At 43.0% G+C, this 18004-nt stretch overlaps 3 protein-coding genes across 3 annotated transcripts; all 3 read right to left on the reverse strand.

The window, feature by feature from the left end:
• Positions 1 to 502: 502 nt before the first annotated feature.
• SARC_06034 (hypothetical protein) lies at positions 503 to 6067 on the reverse strand (the record flags this gene model as incomplete). Its single annotated transcript, XM_014300074.1, has 12 exons — positions 503 to 747; positions 901 to 992; positions 1534 to 1814; positions 2178 to 2351; positions 2654 to 2770; positions 2994 to 3243; positions 3583 to 3704; positions 3906 to 4090; positions 4343 to 4513; positions 4718 to 4779; positions 5154 to 5386; positions 5614 to 6067. 12 exons carry the CDS (start codon positions 6065 to 6067, stop codon positions 705 to 707), a joined length of 2184 nt encoding a protein of 727 aa, XP_014155549.1. The 3' UTR covers positions 503 to 704.
• Positions 6068 to 6227: 160 nt separating this feature from the next.
• SARC_06035 (hypothetical protein) lies at positions 6228 to 6692 on the reverse strand (the record flags this gene model as incomplete). The annotated part of the gene is made up of 2 exons (XM_014300075.1): positions 6228 to 6424; positions 6569 to 6692. 2 exons carry the CDS (start codon positions 6690 to 6692, stop codon positions 6228 to 6230), a joined length of 321 nt encoding a protein of 106 aa, XP_014155550.1.
• A 379-nt stretch (positions 6693 to 7071) lies between these two features.
• Positions 7072 to 14000, reverse strand: SARC_06036 (hypothetical protein; the record flags this gene model as incomplete). The annotated part of the gene is made up of 12 exons (XM_014300076.1): positions 7072 to 7287; positions 7596 to 7745; positions 8124 to 8262; positions 8551 to 8696; positions 9089 to 9269; positions 9885 to 10056; positions 10802 to 11013; positions 11539 to 11681; positions 12000 to 12127; positions 12406 to 12619; positions 13435 to 13536; positions 13851 to 14000. 12 exons carry the CDS (start codon positions 13998 to 14000, stop codon positions 7072 to 7074), a joined length of 1953 nt encoding a protein of 650 aa, XP_014155551.1.
• Positions 14001 to 18004: the final 4004 nt, after the last annotated feature.

Here is an 18004-nt window from a genome sequence, read left to right on the forward strand (position 1 = left end):
AGGCACGTCGGCCCTTTTTCAACTTTAATATACTTTAAATTGGCTTTAATCGTTAAGACTCGCCCTGAATATCTAGAGAATGTTTCCCGCTTCGAGTTATACATTTCTTTCCTTTCTTGGAAAAAAAATATATTGAATTGAATGCCTCAAGCGGTTGCAATACATTTCGAACAATAATTTATGTATTCAAAAAAAGGTTATATATTCCTGTTCGCCTTGATTCAAAGCCGAGGGAGATAGAAGCGTAAGATCTTTCCAGGGTAGTAGCATAAGGTCTTTCCGAGGCTGCAGGAACTTATAGACACTTCGCCTTCAGCCAGTCTTCATATAAGCAAACTACCCCCCATTCACTTTTCTTGAAGTATCATGAACTCTACAAGCCTACTTTATGAACGGCACGAATCATAGTAGACTCATTACAGTAGACTCAATACAGCACTCGATAGGTAAACGAAAGTTAATGCCATTCAGTAGCAAAAAAAAAAAAGCTCGCAATTATCGACGCCTCTCGTTTTATAATGACATCTATTTCGTCAGGAGATATAACGCTCCATGGCAGCTGCTCAAATTGACGCTATATATGTACGTAAATATAATGAATAGACGACACTATAAGGCAGTTTCGTCTAAGCAATAGGTAGCTGATTCTGTCTGATTATGTTTCTGTACCAAGATCTCGTGCGTCTTTATTTTGGGCTGACGTTTTAACTCGAGCAACTGATGCACATTCGTAATGAAGAGGCGTGTCTGTTGGAGAGTGCAGGATAGAGAATGGCTGTAATTGAGCACCCTTGCCATGATAATATTCTTCAGCCAAACGTGCACGATTGTATGGCTAGAACCAGTTACATTCGAAAAGCTGTAAAGAGCTGATTCCGAATAATTGCAAATTGCACGCACCTGTCATATTTCAATGATTCATATTGTTCCCACTCGTCGAAAGGACGACTCAGAATTTTGGTCAACGTTTGCAATTCAGTGAAATCTCCCAGCTGCAATCGAACGAGTTATGAAAGTATCATCGACATGTCCAGATGTGTTATTGCATGGCTTTGGTTTTATGGGTGAGAACAAGCAATATGGACAGTAAATGCAGTTAGAGAGAAATCTCACATATCGAGCCCAATATTGCAATTGTGTCGGATATTCACAAATGCGGAGATGAACAACAAACCAAGCTGTCGACGAAAGTTTTCGGCGTGGAATGCCACTTTTCACCGTGTAAATTTTACACGAGAACCAAAACTATCGCGGTCGGGCAGACATAGTACCATACAAACAAGATATATTGAGCACGCATGAGGTTATAGCCAGGTCTACCTTCGAATCTACAAATAGTTGTATAAAACAAGCAAATCACACATGAACACAAGTTCCAACAAAGCACACGCTCAACCATATGGCTATCATGCAGATTAGAGACTGCACAAGAATTGATATATAAGTCATCGCTACACTCCTATATATAGATTACCCTCCAATTGACAGAGTCCACCTACATATGAACACAAATTTTCGCTTCAACAAACTCACCTTTGCCTTTTCGAAGGCACTCTGCGCCATATAATTTCTTAGACAGAACTTAGGATTTGTCGTGTTCATGATGGTGACTCGCTGCGTGTTGTACTCAGTCAGAGTCGCGCCAGAGGCTTCGGCCAGTTTCCAATCATCATTTACATACGATTGGTACTGTTTCAGCCACGCGGCCCATTTAGCTCTGTCCTCATCATCCTTTTGGAACGGCGAAACGGCGGCCAGACGCTTTGCACGTGCCACTGACTCCATTCTTTGCTTGAAGTAGTCAACGTGCTTGCCTATGCGAATGTAGATTGTGAGTAGCTGGTGTGAACAAGAGATTGCATATCCGGAAACGTACGAAGTATTGGGTTGATATCCAAACATTCTCACCGACCCAAATGACAAGCCAAATAATTGATGAAACAGCAATTTAAATTAACAAAATTTATTATTATGTAAATAATATGAAGTAAAACTCCATTTTGACTGTACGGTTTCTTTTCCGAGAGAAATTGTGCTGTATCAATAAATCCACAACATTACCTAAACACGCGGCACCTGCATTCTCCCATATCCAATGAGCCGTACACACATATTCAACTGGACAAACACCAACACAAAGTACATAAATGTCAATATAGATTGTTCATTCTGCATACCTGTTAGTGCCAGTAGCACATCGTCGTGTTCTACTGGGAATGTAGACAACACCTTAAGGTATTCTACCTCGTATGGCATTGTATTGGCCATTTCTCGACCGTCATCTAACTGTGACACTATGTAGTCCAACACATTTTCTCTCGAGCTAAGTGATTCCGGGCTTTCAGGTCCATCTGTGAGCATTCGATTTGCATATTAGATGAATGATGCGATTTCGTACTTCGACAGGACATGAGCGTGCAAAATGCATCCAATTGTAGAATTGAGCTATCATCCTGATTCCGAACACCGTGAGCTGCCAGAAGCACAAAACTAATACCTCGCTTCTAGAAAAGTTGCACGATGTGGATATCAGCCTTCAGACAACTATGAAATGAATGATATTTGTAATCGCCAATCTTGTACCGTCAGTACGGAGTCTTCAAAACAACAACACACAGCACTAGACGATAACGAGAAGACATAGAAAACGAACCTTCGTGAGCTACAATGTTCGACAGGCATCTGAAAGTGTTGGTAAAATCCGCCCCCGTCTCCTCCATGGTCTGCATCATTCTGCTGATGAGCTTCTCGTCATTGTCGTAGATGGCGTCTGCACGAATGTACGGAAAACAAATCAAAACATTAGCTACATACGTTTTTTGTCGACATTATATAAAGGCCTTGTCCTATGAACAGATGGTAGAGTCCGTTGCAAGTGACTTATAGACACTGTCACAACGGGATAGGATAGACACTTCTCGCACAAAAATAGTACAACAGACAAACAAGAAGAAAACAATACACGCCCCCCTCCCCCCCCGCCCAAACCATACCATCTAACACATCGGCATCTGCAAAAGCAGTTTTAGATGTCGATGCGGAGTTTTTCTTTGCCTGGGGTACTTTCAGTGAGCTGGAATCCACCTTCCCACTATCTTCGTTGACCCCGTTTGTTCCTGCAGAGGCATTTTTCTTTTCTGCCTGTTGAGTGGCGGCTTTTCTCTTCTTCATATCACGGCCCACCATACCCCACTTGCGCATCACGATGGAGTGAAAGTGGTCCACGTACACTGGCCAGAAAACCTAAAGGGCACGTGTATTGAGAGGAGAGGGTCATTAGAATACGGTGCATATACCAGGTGAAGATAGACAATATGTGGTACAGCAGCGAGATAGCAAGATGTAATGGAAAGTAAGTCAAAATAATGACTGCACACGTTGATTTTTATGGTACACACATGCACATTCTAGTAAACAAGTAATATGAGGAGGTATTCGGATAGTGCGAATTTTATGAGCGGACAAAGATCATGTTCGATTGCAACAGGCTCGTGCGTATTCACATTGCAAGCAAGAGAACTTAGTCATATTCATGGGATACCAAAGGCACCCACTCGTATAGCACTAACATGTGATACTTACCTGATTTAATTTAGCAATCAATTCATCCAGAGGCACGACACCTGAGATCGCCTTTGCCAGCTTACCAAGTCCCCAGTATATCATTTTAGGTTGGTTCTCGTATGCATATCTCTCGTCCGTATCTGGAAATGGACAATCAGTACAGGAAGTGATTGGTAATTTTGTACTTGTGATCATTTGAGAAGTATTTATACGAAGGCTCATCCGACCCACTTTCAAGCAATAAAGTCTTGTGACTACCTAAGATACACGCGTACTAAACATTGACAATCCGAGTACGGACCCATTAGCCACAATACGGGATAGATGTAATGACATCATACCGCTGTAATTGGGTACATAGTGCGGGTTGAAACTGTCCATGAAGCCAAACGGCCCGTAGTCCAGTGTCAGGCCGAGCAGAGATATGTTGTCCGTGTTTAGCACTCCGTGTACAAACCCAACACTCTGCCACATGGCCACGGTGCGCGCATTTCGAGCACAGACTTCGGAGAAGAACTCGATATATCTGCAAGGTGGTGTTATAAATGCAAGTAATAAAATCAGTCTCGTACAGGAGAACCGGAGCATATGCGCTGCTTATCATAAAGCTGGGTTATAGAATAAGGTTTCGAATAGGAATGGTATAAATATACGGATGATGACAGTTGACGCCTCTAATATGGTCCGTAGCCATGGTCATACGAACTTATAAAAAACAAAATAGATAGAAGTATCAACTGTAAATTTTTACCCCAAATCAAACCAAACCCATACTCACCTGGGCTTGCCGTGCGGAAACTTCTTCCAGATGTGACTGAAATGCTGCTTAATGTAGAAGTCGAGCATATCTGAGCAACGGTCGATTTCCCCGGCGTAGGGGCCCTCCACCCCATTCTTACCCGCAGTGAAGATCTCAAACGATCCCACTCGCCAGAACGAAGGTGCAATACTGCATAGGCGATAAAAATGTACCGGGATACGAGTCAGTCAAACGCCTTACCTACGCCCTGAGGACAAGCATGATACATGCCGTAAATTGTTGCCGTACAGCTCCGACGTGATATCACAAAGAATAATTTCGGTACATGCGCTTTTGTGGTGAAAGCAAACCCACAGGATACTCGCTAAATCTAGGATCAAATACAGAACATACCGACTGACGATGGAAGCGTTTTCGCGGATTGGCTTCCCTACATACAGGGGGTCTCTGGTCACCTGATAGTCGAAATTGTAATGCAGTGCGAATTCAGAAACAAATCCTGGGGTAGAAGAAAATATTCATCCAAGAACGGGTTGATTACATGCTATGGACATCATCGCATGTTCGTCGGGAATGAGGGGACGTGTAATAGTCCGAGCATATCCTGCACTATTAAATTTCGCTGCTTTATGGGCAATTAAGAAGAGATTCGAAAATCGACAACAATGTGAAGAAAGAAAGAAAAAAGCAAAAAAACAAAACAAACCAAAAAACGAAACATCCGGTAGAACGCGAACGACACCCGTTCGTTCGTAGCTGCAGATCATACATAACTCCTCCCCTGCTCATATAGTCAGACACACCACAACAACACAACCTAAAGGGATACCTGTGTGTCTGAGTTCACCAAAATCGCTGCTCGAGTGGTGGGAATCCGTAAGGCAGCCATGTACTCGGAGCATAGGAATTCTCTGATACTACTTCTCAACACAGCTCTGCCATCGGCCGTGCGCGAATAAGGTGTGCGACCGGAGCCCTTGAACTGTAGCTCAACGAACGGTCCGAAAGACGCGTCAAAGCCGCCCTTGTCCATGTGCCCAGCAAGCGGTGAGACCACTCGCCCTATTGAGGAGACAAGACATACAAGGATGGGTTGATAGATAGAGATGGGTAATGAAGTGCAGCAGTGGACGTTTTGAACGATCAGTATGCCGCCGTTCGTTGCTACGAGGATCTCGGTGGCAGCGTATGCCTACAATTGCAAGTATACAAGTGGTGATCAATATGGTGTATAGAAACACAGCAGAAAAATTTAATAAACAATCCACCCAATATAATCTGGTACCTACCCATCGAATGTGCCCTTCCATCTCCCAGCTGTCCAGCAAAGTTCCCGAACTGATGGCCACAGTATAAATGCGCCGTAGACTGCGACCCCTCTATCGCCTGATTACCGGACATGAGGTTGGCAGCTAACTCCGCCTCCTTCGCCAGAGTAGCCTCGCCATCCACACCCAGCAATGCGCATGCGGTGGGCGATATCGTGACAATATGAGGGTGTGTAACGGGCTCTACCATGACCTTGCTGTAGACCATGTTGACTATCCTCTGGTCCAGTGGCCGGAGGTGCAGCTGCGACACCAGTTTGCCTTGGATCTGCGCAGGTAATTCTGCAGCACCCTCTGTGATGGAGATGGACGGGATGGCGTCACGATGGACGATAAGAAATTGATACGGTGAAGCTGTAGCTCTAGCCATGCTGATCATCAGATCGGATATAAATGAGGCTGAAACGTTCGTCATTTTGTATTTCAGGTTTAGACGATCCGCAAATGGTTATCGCGATCCACACTTGGTATCGTGCAAGCAATCAACAAATACAAAACGTGATTGTACTAAACTCAATATTATAAACATTAGAAAACTACCGGACTACCCAAGCAAGCAGAAAAACGACGCGAGCTTACATACGTTCGCGTTCCTGGTTGTATGGCTGTTGATCGGTAGTGGCATGCTTCTGAGGATCAACGTCTGGAGCGTCTCCTGAGGATCTATGGATCAGACTCTCAACCAGGTTTATATTCTTACATGAGTTTATTCTTCGCTGTCGTTTGAAACGTACCCAAGCGAGCATGATATCCTGGAAAGAATCCTCAATACCTGCAAACCGATTTAATATGCCCACAAATTAACAAGACATAAAAACGGGAATATTTCTAAGTGAAAGAGTATATGCATTGCTTTCCGTGCTCCTCAGAACACACAATCTGCTTCTCAAATGGCGTTTGCACGAAGCTTCCATACCCCGTTGTTTGGCTAGATACATTGCTTGGCCGAAATCGGCCTTCTGAGCAGGGCCAACCATGCTGTACTGGCACATGTAGTTGACGTACTCGCCGAACTTACACCATAGTCCCAGACACGCCATGCTCGATGTCTAAGATCATGTGGAGTGTGATAGAAAGTGGGTAGGTAACGTAGAATTCTGGCTGAGCTAAAGCACAACATAGAAAGCACTGCTAAAGATGGCATGGACAAGCGTATGCGGTGCAGCCGGTTCAGTAAGGGAACATGGCTTCGACTTCGACGTGGAATGTATCAACGGAACTTAAAATCATGTATATTAGCGAGATACGTGAAATGAATGGTTCGCGAAAAAAAAGTTCTACCATTGAAAAATATGATCGCACTACAGGAGGGCGCCCAACAAGGGCATACGAGGCGCATACCCATAAAACATACAAACCTACCAGATCCAATCCAAATATACAATGAAACGGGATTCCTCGTACAAGACTCAATAACAACTACTCTAAAGTAGGCGGTGCACCCGCGGATACACTCACCTGCACACTGCTACTGTTGCTGAGCACATCCCACACATGGGGAATCAACGCATCAATTCCCAGTGAGTACATGCTGTCGTCGTCGTTGCGCTCTACACACAGTGCCGAGTACAACAACTCCACCGCGGCTGACCGATATTTGACACACTCCTCCGGTTTCATAAGCTCGCGGAGAATCTGATGACGTGACGCACGGTTAGCGAGAGGAACATGTTAGAACAAAGTAATTGGGAGAATACAGTGGTGTGGTACATCACGATGACAGTATGACCTGTGTATCGATTTGGATCATATACACATCGGGCCGAAAGGGAATCATTCCTGCCACACTCTTCCACCACCGGTTGTCCTTCAAGTACACACTGGTACTTTAACTTACAGTACAGCTCTAATCAAATCGTGCACCACCCGAAGGCATTCTCCCCCCACATACACACACAATATGTGTCTTTTGATGTGTTCTTTATGACACCACCCCTACTCACCTCTTGTACCACCGGGTGCATTCCGAGCACACCCGTCGCTTCGGTCAATTTGTTAACAACAGCGGAGTTCAACAACGGCGCAATGATCGAATGGATAGCTTGCGGTTGGCCTTCGAGTGCACGGTATAGTTCGGTATTAGGGAAGGCCACCTAATTGTGGATGTGTCAGTATACATTTCAACGTCAGCGATAAAGTGAATGAGAGTGATATAGCACTGTTGCTTTGGCGATCGTTTAGAGCTTTCGAAGTGACTCCACCCGTGTTTTAATACGGTTTTCGGGGTGTCAACCGCGAGTATTGTAGGATACGTACAGACTGAACTATAGCGCTACTGTGCCGGGCCAACTATGTGTGTGGCCGTCACATCTATGATATCAGTACTTGTGCGTGATACCATTAGCAGCAAGGCGGGGAGCACCCTGCACAAAACAGACAAATTGTGAAACTGCACGCCGCCTGAACAGATGGTAATTTAGTACGCGGATCTATCGAGTTTCGCGAGTAGAAGGTTAGACCTTACGCCGTACCTTGACCTGTTTTGGGAAGTCGTGTCGCGCATGTTCAAAACCAGTGAAGATGGCAATTGGGATGTGAATGGACGGTAGATAGGCGATGATATTCAGCAATTCCGTAGAGGGCCCTTCTGGGATAGAGTAGGCAATTTGCCTGTGTCCGTGGGATAGTGATAGTCGAGAGCATTTGGTATTATTGATACTTGGGTTCGCACTAGACGGATAGAGCAGTCCAAATTAAATGTAAGTGACATTGGCAACACTTTACTTTCCGTGCCCAATTCAAAGTCCGCAAAATGTGCCGAAATGGGCAGTGGATGGAACATGACAGCACCTATGTTCTCTTTTAATAATAAAAATATTTGAAATGCTAAAAATCAAACAAACAAACAAAACAAAATCCCATTTTCAGAAGCATACTTCTAGAACACAATCACTTTACCTGAATGTACTCAGAAGCGATTGCGCCCCAGTGGGGGATAGTGAGCTGAGGACACTTTTCAGCGAACCGGTGTGTTGTAGAGACTTATTGAAATCGCTGAATGTCTGCACTGAGCCGCGCAAACGTTCGCCCACAATATCCAGCGCCTATTCAGGTTATCGTGTGCGCAGCGTTCCATATGTGAGTGCCAGAACGAAGTCAGCAAGTAGCGGAGTCAGGCTGCACTCACAGGAGCTCATCTTGTACTATTGTATGTGTACTAGATGCTACAATGCGTACATCAAGACAGTCAAAATGAAGCACAGCGGCGGCGTCGTTGGCCAAATGTGACGGGCTATGAAATCACTTCATCCGATGTTTATACGCAATGCAGTAATGCAACAATGGTGGCGGGTAGACGGTAAAACTCAAGGAATGATGTTCACAAGGGTGCGAGCAATAGGAAATACAACACTACTTTAAGCATAGTCCGTACCGATAGCAACTGCCGTGAAACTGCACACATACATTGTGCCGCGCTTATAGCTATAACACTCACCTGGGGTAGTCTACCCAGTTTTTCGGCGACCCCTTCGATATCCGACAGCTGAGTTTGTGCCGCCTGCTCGGACATCCCAGAGCGCGTGACCAAGAACTCTACCGCAGAGTCCAAGGCCACCACATCCAACTTCAACTTTAGATCCTTACCATTGCCATTCAGGCTGATCTCATTCCATCGACTGCAAGCAAGCGGGGTGGTGAGGGGGTTGATGCCGGTGAGAAGTGAGTGGGGAAGTTTCAAACAAGGATGAATAGGTGCTTCTAATCCTGAAAACGAAAACAAAAACAAAAAACTGAAGGTACATAGGACGTGGACTTATATACACCTGCAAGTCACACCCACACTACACTGAAGCTATATAAGTAGCTAGACGCTATGTTACCAATGTCTCCCTGGCACCCAGAGAAGAATGGCAGCACCAAAGCCTCTTCCACACAGCACTTACACATACACGTGCAACACTTTGCGGCCTGATTTGTTCGAAATCAAACAAGAAGTATAAGGTGCTTTCAAACACGCTAGCATGTCAATAGCAATATCACCACAGCCCAACCAGTAGATAACGAGGTATAAGGGGAAGCAGACAGCGATAACACATACAATAGAAAATCCTCTGCACACCGTGACTGCACAGAGTTCAGAAGGTACAAAACGAATAAACGTCCTTAAATTACTCCCGATGAATAATAGCCTGTCATCCACAGCGTTCGAACTGGAACAGGGGCAAGATACGCTGTAGAGATCAGTTTGCTGATAGAGCACGCGAATACAGCCAATCTCCGAAGAAACACACCTAGACACCAGAACACTGCCACTACTGCTGATAGGGTGCAGCAAATCGAAGATATGCTCAGCACCTATGGCATTCACATTGTCGACGACTATGAGCCATTGACCTTTGTTCGCGAAGAACCACTTGTACAGGATGTGTTCGATGATCTGCGCATTGCTCGCATCATCGGGAGCTGTGGGGACCAGAAAGTGAGTATGGGTTTATTAGTATAAGGCGATACAGAAGTGACGCATGTGCATATGTGAGAATGATAGAGGACTGATTACTATGAACCCGGACAAGAGGCAATTCGCATGTGACAGAAAAACGAATTAACAACAGCAATTTATGGTGCAAGTCAGATACACACAGCAGATCAAATCCTCACACAAATGCATACCTCTGAGGGAAAGTGTTTTGGATACAACACCACAAAAAAGAAGAAAAAAGAAGAAGAAAAAGAAGACACAATCGATTGGTCGGAAGCTTCATTCATGCGAATTAAGCGTGTCCAACGCGTAACCCTCGCAGACACCTAAGCAAACAAATCCCACAAATGCACACGAAGCATATTCACAGCATTGACTGCAGGATATAAACATGCCGTAGAGCACATGCTGATGTATCGAGTGGCTTCAGCACATTTACGGATACTAATTCGGGCTATTGGGGAGGCCTAGTCATATGGACATATCTGCCACACATCGTGTAGCAAACAAACATACTCTTCCAAACCAAAGTTAGCAGCCCATCGTAGCAAACATTTTCACCAGCACGGACACATCAGAGACAACCTTCATCACCCACACGCACGCATCCCACAAAAAAAAACAAAAAAAACATGCACTTTAATCTCAGATACACATATGCATACAGTACAAACACGCAAATATACCGCACTAGGCCATACGAATACAGACAATATAACCCTCACATACTCTGCAGTTCCAGATAGGCCGGACTAGCGAATCCAGCAAAGGCCGTCTCGCACTCTGTGCGCGTGGTCAAACCCGAACAGTCCAGCCACAGCGTCACCCGATACGCTGCCGCGTTTCCATTGCGCTCGCGCTCAAAGAGTTCCCACAGGTAGCGTGCACAGAACACAGTCTTGCCCACACCCGCCATGCCGGTCAGCAACACCACGCCACCACTAAATATTTTAGAATGGTTTTGAGGCAATTGTGTGTTTGCATTCTACAACTCCACTTAAACATATGTATGGGTGTACGAGTGCGTATTATTCCAAGGAGTAGGCCAGTATGGGTAGGCAGAATTCCGTGTATAGGATCAGTATGAATGTATGCATGAGTATGAGAGGGGTCAATGGATAAGCGCAGATGCGTGTTGGCTTCAAACTTTGTAAATGTGTTCGAAAGTGATGTATCATAGGTAATTCGCCAGAAAACTGCCGGCGCTTAAAAGTAGCAGAACTTAAACCCTCCAGCACAATTCAACGAACCCAGAAAGAAATAGACAAATTTCTGTATACACGCTTCTAGAATACATGTGTCAACACTTGCAATATTGACTAAACAACAGTGATGCGCATATATTGCGTATAAACAATTGCAAGTGGTACTAATTCGGTGCACTCAAACTATTCGACAGTCTATGAGCCTTGGCAGGCCAAAACCATTCATTCGCAAACCAGTCAATTTCTCTCTCCCTTACTTACCAGGTATGGCTGTCAAAGTACTTGCACACTTGTTGAAAATCCAATTCTCTGTGTCTGAAAGTGACCATCTGGGGTCGCTTTGATCGGATAGGTAAACACACAATCCCGTTCTGATTACTCTTCCGAATCTCAGTAAGTCCACCCTGTCATTACAAGCGATGGGTGGAGCAAACACATCGGGATTTAGAAGAATTCTCCGTACTTGTACAACCGAGGAAACAGCATAGTACGTCTATGATGTACATAATCCAGATGCGATCCATCCTATCAGTCCCCTCGGATACCAGACACAACAGGAAGATAGTAAAATGTATCGAAAAGATATAAAAATATCAAAGGGATACTTCAATGAAAGACTTGAAGCCCACAATAGCTACCCGATCAACGCGCCATATAGGACGGTGCTTAATGTTGGATGCTGCGTAACAGTCACAAGAACACACACATATATATAGTCTTACCAGTGGAGTAGTTGTGGTACAGAAAAGGCCGCTTTGCAGTCGTTTGCTGATGGTGTGTATATTAATTTCAATGGGTTCATCTTGTACGGACGGAGCTCTATCGGCCATCAATTGACTCTGTAATTGTCCTGAATAAATCAAAGGTTCATCTTACCCACGTGAGTACCTACTGTCATGCTATGAGCTCTCAAGTCTCTACATCCAAATACGATTGGAGTTCGTACCAAAGTAAAGTCGTCGATGGGTGCCCAATATTTCGCGAAAACACATACAATTACACCAAAATCGGGAAACATGCACTGACCAATTAGTATACAGACCCCAAATTGGGATTGAAAGAGGATTGAAGAAAGTGTCACACGGAACGGATGCAGAAAGCAAGGAATACAATGATGATAAACGTTACCAATACTGGAGCTAGCCTCCAGGACAAAGGGCTCCAAAGGTATTTCATTTGTATCCCATCGCGGGAAGAACTGTTCGAATTCCTGATTTGTAATGTCAAACACAAGCAGCTGCAGCGGTTGCTGTGTGATTTGGTCGCTAGCCTTTGTAAACGCAGCAGTGCCTGCCCCCTTATCAGCGGGCTCACTCTTCATCCTTTTCGATTCGGGTTTGCCCTGAACAAAATACCGAGGTTTAATTGAGCGATGTTGGTCACAGACAAGGGCTTGTTTGTATCGTAAACAACAGCTCGAATGCTCGGAGTCACCAGATTTTTAGATCGAAGCAATTCGCGTGTTCATTTAGAGAATGAAGGTTGTGCACAGTCATCCCGCATAGAATAAAGAACAGAATGCGCACATTGTCCACTCAATGAACACTAAATTAGACATTTATACGACACACGCCGTAGGCAGACAGAGCGAGTTCATGACACGCCTAAAACGAATAATAGTATAGACAAAGGTGTACATCACATTCACGAGGCGGAGTGGTAATGAGTCGATCCCGTTGCAGTATAGCACAGGTCCCCACCAGCTGCGAATGTGCGAAATACACGCAGTCACGCAAAATACTAGTCAGGATCACCATTTACAAGGCCGGCAGGTATGCTCAAGCACACACAGAATGACAGATGTCGCACAATGCACGCATACGAATACATTGTAAGCGTATTTACAATACACATACACTAGACTTCCTTGAGTGTACTCTGGACATATTATAGAGGCATGGAGTGCTCACTCACAGGCACTTACATATACATCACTAGGGCGAGTAGTTGATATGGCCATCATTTATAACCATAGCGACATACGACCATAGCCGAAACGCGAATTAAAAAAATACAATTAAGCTGAATTGTTTAAATATTGACCATACATCGGTTTTTACACCAGAACCTTAAACTCAGAACGAGAAGATTATAGATCATGCGATGCCATACATTACTGTACACTTTTTTACTTCTTAATGTATCCAAATCAATTACCAGTTGTGTGGTGGGCACGCGCATCGAAGGGAATTGATCGAAGAACATCTTTAGCGAGTTCAATTTATTGATGGCTTGCTGGGCGCTCTCTGTTTTCGCATCCTGCGTGCAAATGATAATTAATTCGGTTATAGTTTCGAGGATATAGCTTCAATGTAGTTTTCTCTCTCCTACTACTACAACACGAATATGTCTTAACCAGGACCGTTCAGGTCAATCAAGACCAACACAATATAACACACATTACAAATCAATGTATGTCATACACTATATTGCTTATTTGTGCACAATCACCTCGGGTAGAGGACGGTACCTAAAAAAGTGCACGTCTGGCCGCTTTTTTATAATAACAACACAAAAACCACAAAACCACACACACATACATATTCAATTGCAAGCCCTCAATGAACACATACCTCATTAAAACCACCTCTGAGCGAGAAGAAGTGCTTAGTATTGAGCTTGAGTCGTTTCATATTCTTATCGGTAGGTTCGTACGCAACAAATGGCGCGAATTTTCCCAGTTCTTCGCGACACTGATGTAGAAACTGTAGACGGTCCCCCATCGTGGCCTTCTTGATTGCTTTTTTGAACGTCAATAACTCCTGTGATTTTATTGCCGCGATGAAACATTATAGATAAATGTAAATCACAGTAGAGCTCGCCCTTATTTATCCAGCCATAACGTTCGGCCGTACCCACGGGGGTCGCAATTACAAATTCCTAAAGATATGAAAATCGATATGCTTTAGATGCCGGGTAGATATTTATTACAACCACACTCAGCGGCAAGAACAAACACACATATAACAGTAATCTACGGCTAAATTAATTGATACAGGAATAGTCAACAGCAGGCTTAATTATCTCATCTAATATAAAATACCTTCTGTAGTAGCGGCGGCAGCGAATCTAAGTGCCCCTCCATCTCATGTGTGTGCTGCACAATACCGACAGACCGGATCATATGCGAGCTGACATCCTTACTCGGCCGCTTACGCTGGGCATTGCTACCTCCCGGAGTTTTTGACTCGGAACTGATAGAACCTCGATTCGGATCGCCCTGCGAATATGAAGAAGATTCCAATTGAAGGCGAAGCATATCAGGATAACTGGGGTGCCAGCTGAGTGTTTCAGTATGTTAAACCTTATCACAAAAACGTGGATGTTATCAAGAAACTGAGAAAAACAGGCTTAGAGCTCTTGAGGCAAAGCAGCATCTATGCAATCTTTCCCAGTCGATAAAACTGAAGACACGCAAATATAGCAGATCAATAGCGAATGGGTTACTGAAAAAAGCATACCCACACACACGCTCACACCACTGAATTGCATTAGAGGGAGTGTTGAATTCAGAAGCTGCGTAATCATAAATATCTGGAATAGAATTTAATATATACAGAAACGTCGGCACGCAATGTGCAGCCACATAACGAATACATAGAGGCATCATGGCATAAACCTACCTGCATGAAGAATAATACCGATCGACTGTACTTGTCGTATGCAAACGAGGTCATTTGGCCATACTCACTAGTTATTTTCGAACTGAAATCACGCTTCAAAACTACACATACTGGAAACACATGCACCACACCTGTATTCAGACGTACATACATCGGCTAAGACAAACAATCCGACTCTCTATGTACATACATCTGCTAATGTATGTGCGTACACCCCTATAACTGTAGCAATCTAATATACGCTAGAGATACACAATTTGTATTGATTCAAATTACATGGACACATGTCAATAGCAATATTACCGCAACAATGACCACTACAAACATCATTTCAAAAAGGCGATTGCACACACAGACAGACACGCACACATATATATAGTATACAATATATATATACATACATAAACACACACATACATACATATATATATATATACCCACACACACATACACATGATATATATATATATATATATAATATACATACATCACGCAGACACAGACACAGACAAACATATATGCACAGACACAGACACAGGCAAAGACAAACACACATATATATATACATATGTACATGCTCACACACATACATATACAAACTAACAAATTAACAAACATACATATATACAAACAAACAAACAAACAACATACACATATATATGTGAATAATTGTATATGTGCTACTATGCATAGGCATGCAATTATACTTCAAATAATTCGCACTCTTGAATACAAGCATACGTATTCGTTCCATATTACTTACGTAAGAAAGTATTCATGCATTTGTACACAGGCATCAAACACACACATATATATATAAATATATGTACATATCTATACACACACACATATATATATATATATATATATATATATGTACATATCTACACATACACACACACATATATATATATACAAACATGCATACTCATATACACACATAAACACGAGCACACACACACACACATATATATATATATATATGTACATATCTACACATACACACACATATATATTTATATATACAAACATGCATCCTCATATAAACACGAGCACACACACACACTTATAATAGGTATATACTCACAAACATACGTATATACATGACATAAATATTGTTATTATAAACATATACATAATACATAATGCAAAATACATATGCAATATAAATATATATATATATATACAAACATAATATCATCATATACATACATACACACACATATATATATATGTTTACATATACACACATATATATATTATACATATACATATCCATATATATATAAATACAAATATATATATATATATATATATAAATACATATACATGTATATATATATATATATATCTATATATTTTATATACATATATATATATTCATTCATAGATACATGTATACCTGTATACTTACATATGCATGTACATACACACACACATATATATTTCCATCCATCCATCCATTCATAACAACACACACACTATATATATATATATATATATATATTATTATATATATATATATATATATATATATGTATTACTGTATTATATATATATATATATATATATATATTACTTGATTACACAGTCCGCAATGATGTACACGGAAGACAACACAAATTCACAAAATCTTTGTACATATACTTGCTTCAGGAAACCAGACAACTTCAACATTGAGCTTGAACTCAAATACCTTACTGAGGCCCCGATTCAAAGGAAGCGAGCTTGACTGCTGGGAGCCGTGAGATGCAGTGGATGTCACGCTGCCCGCTCTTAATAAATCCTGTCCCTCAACACCATTGCGTAATTGCTGCTGTTGCATGAGTTTGTCGTCACTCATAGTCGCATCCACCGAACGTGCACCGAACAAGGGACTCAACGCGTTCCCCAAGCCCGCATTCGTGTTATTGAGACCAATCAACCCACTGCTGCCGTTACTACCCAGCATGCTTCCATGGTCGACATAGTTCCCAGGCGTCATCCCCTGCGCCTGTTGTGCCTGGGGCTGAAAGGGTACGGCACCCGAGCCCTGCTGGTGCAGAATACTACTGCCATTAAACGTTCCAAGTGAGTCTGCTGGGCCTCCTTGTATAAGCGAATAGAGGTACTTGAAATCCATCACCTCCTCCATACCCCCACCCATACTCCGGCCCAAACCACTGCCAAGCGCATTGAAGTGGTTAGGCGCTTGTCTGTATGTTGAGCTCCCCATCTCACTAGGTGATGCATAGGGTGACTGCCGACTAGAATTGCCTAAGTTCATACCTACACTGCTATCGCCGTAGAAGTTTAACCCGGCATTATGGTTCTCTGTTGATGACCGCGCAGGGTTTGGTAAGAAGGAGTCTATAGAGACCAGAGACGCACGCGAAGAGTTCTTGAACTCACCCCCAGAGGGACCGGAATCGGACGAGGCCACATTGCTTAGCCCAGACTGCAGGCCTAGAGGATCATCGATACGGAACTGGGGATCATTGAAGTCATAGCTTATATTGAGCGTTTGCCTTCGGGAATTCTGTTGCTGTTGTTGCTGCTGCTGGTGTTGTTGGAACTGTTGTTGTTGGAATTGTTGTTGTTGTCGCTGTTGTACATCTAGGGATGGTTGTGGTAGCGACATGCTGTGTGCTAACCTGTGTTGTTGCGCCTGTCCTTGATCTAATGATGATCGTGGTAGCGTCGTGTTATGAGCTAGACTATTTTGCTGCGACGGTGCTTGCTGTAGCTGCTGCTGCTGCTGCTGCTGCTGGTGTGATTGTTGCTCATTATAGCGTACATCTTGTCCATTGTTCATCCTTTTCCTAATATTGCACTGGTATACAACAAAACTCAAAGCAAGAAGTGTAGTATGTTGCTAAAACATTGCATCATTAAAGTATGAACTATCACTTTCTTATACGTCCCACTTGAGAGAACAGTTGCAGTTGCTTGGCTTGGAATTCGGTGTGCCTTTTAGTAAATTGGAAACAGGAAAGTTGACTTGTGGCAGAAACGGTTTTTAATTTTAGCTGTCAGCCTCAGGTTATATATATCTATATCCATTTTTTTTTAAATTTGGTCGAACCGAAAAGGCGGAGACTGGTGACTACTGAGTACTGAGTACT

This window comes from Sphaeroforma arctica (assembly GCF_001186125.1).
Source record: "Sphaeroforma arctica JP610 unplaced genomic scaffold supercont1.415, whole genome shotgun sequence".
NCBI classification, from domain to species: domain Eukaryota; class Ichthyosporea; order Ichthyophonida; genus Sphaeroforma; species Sphaeroforma arctica.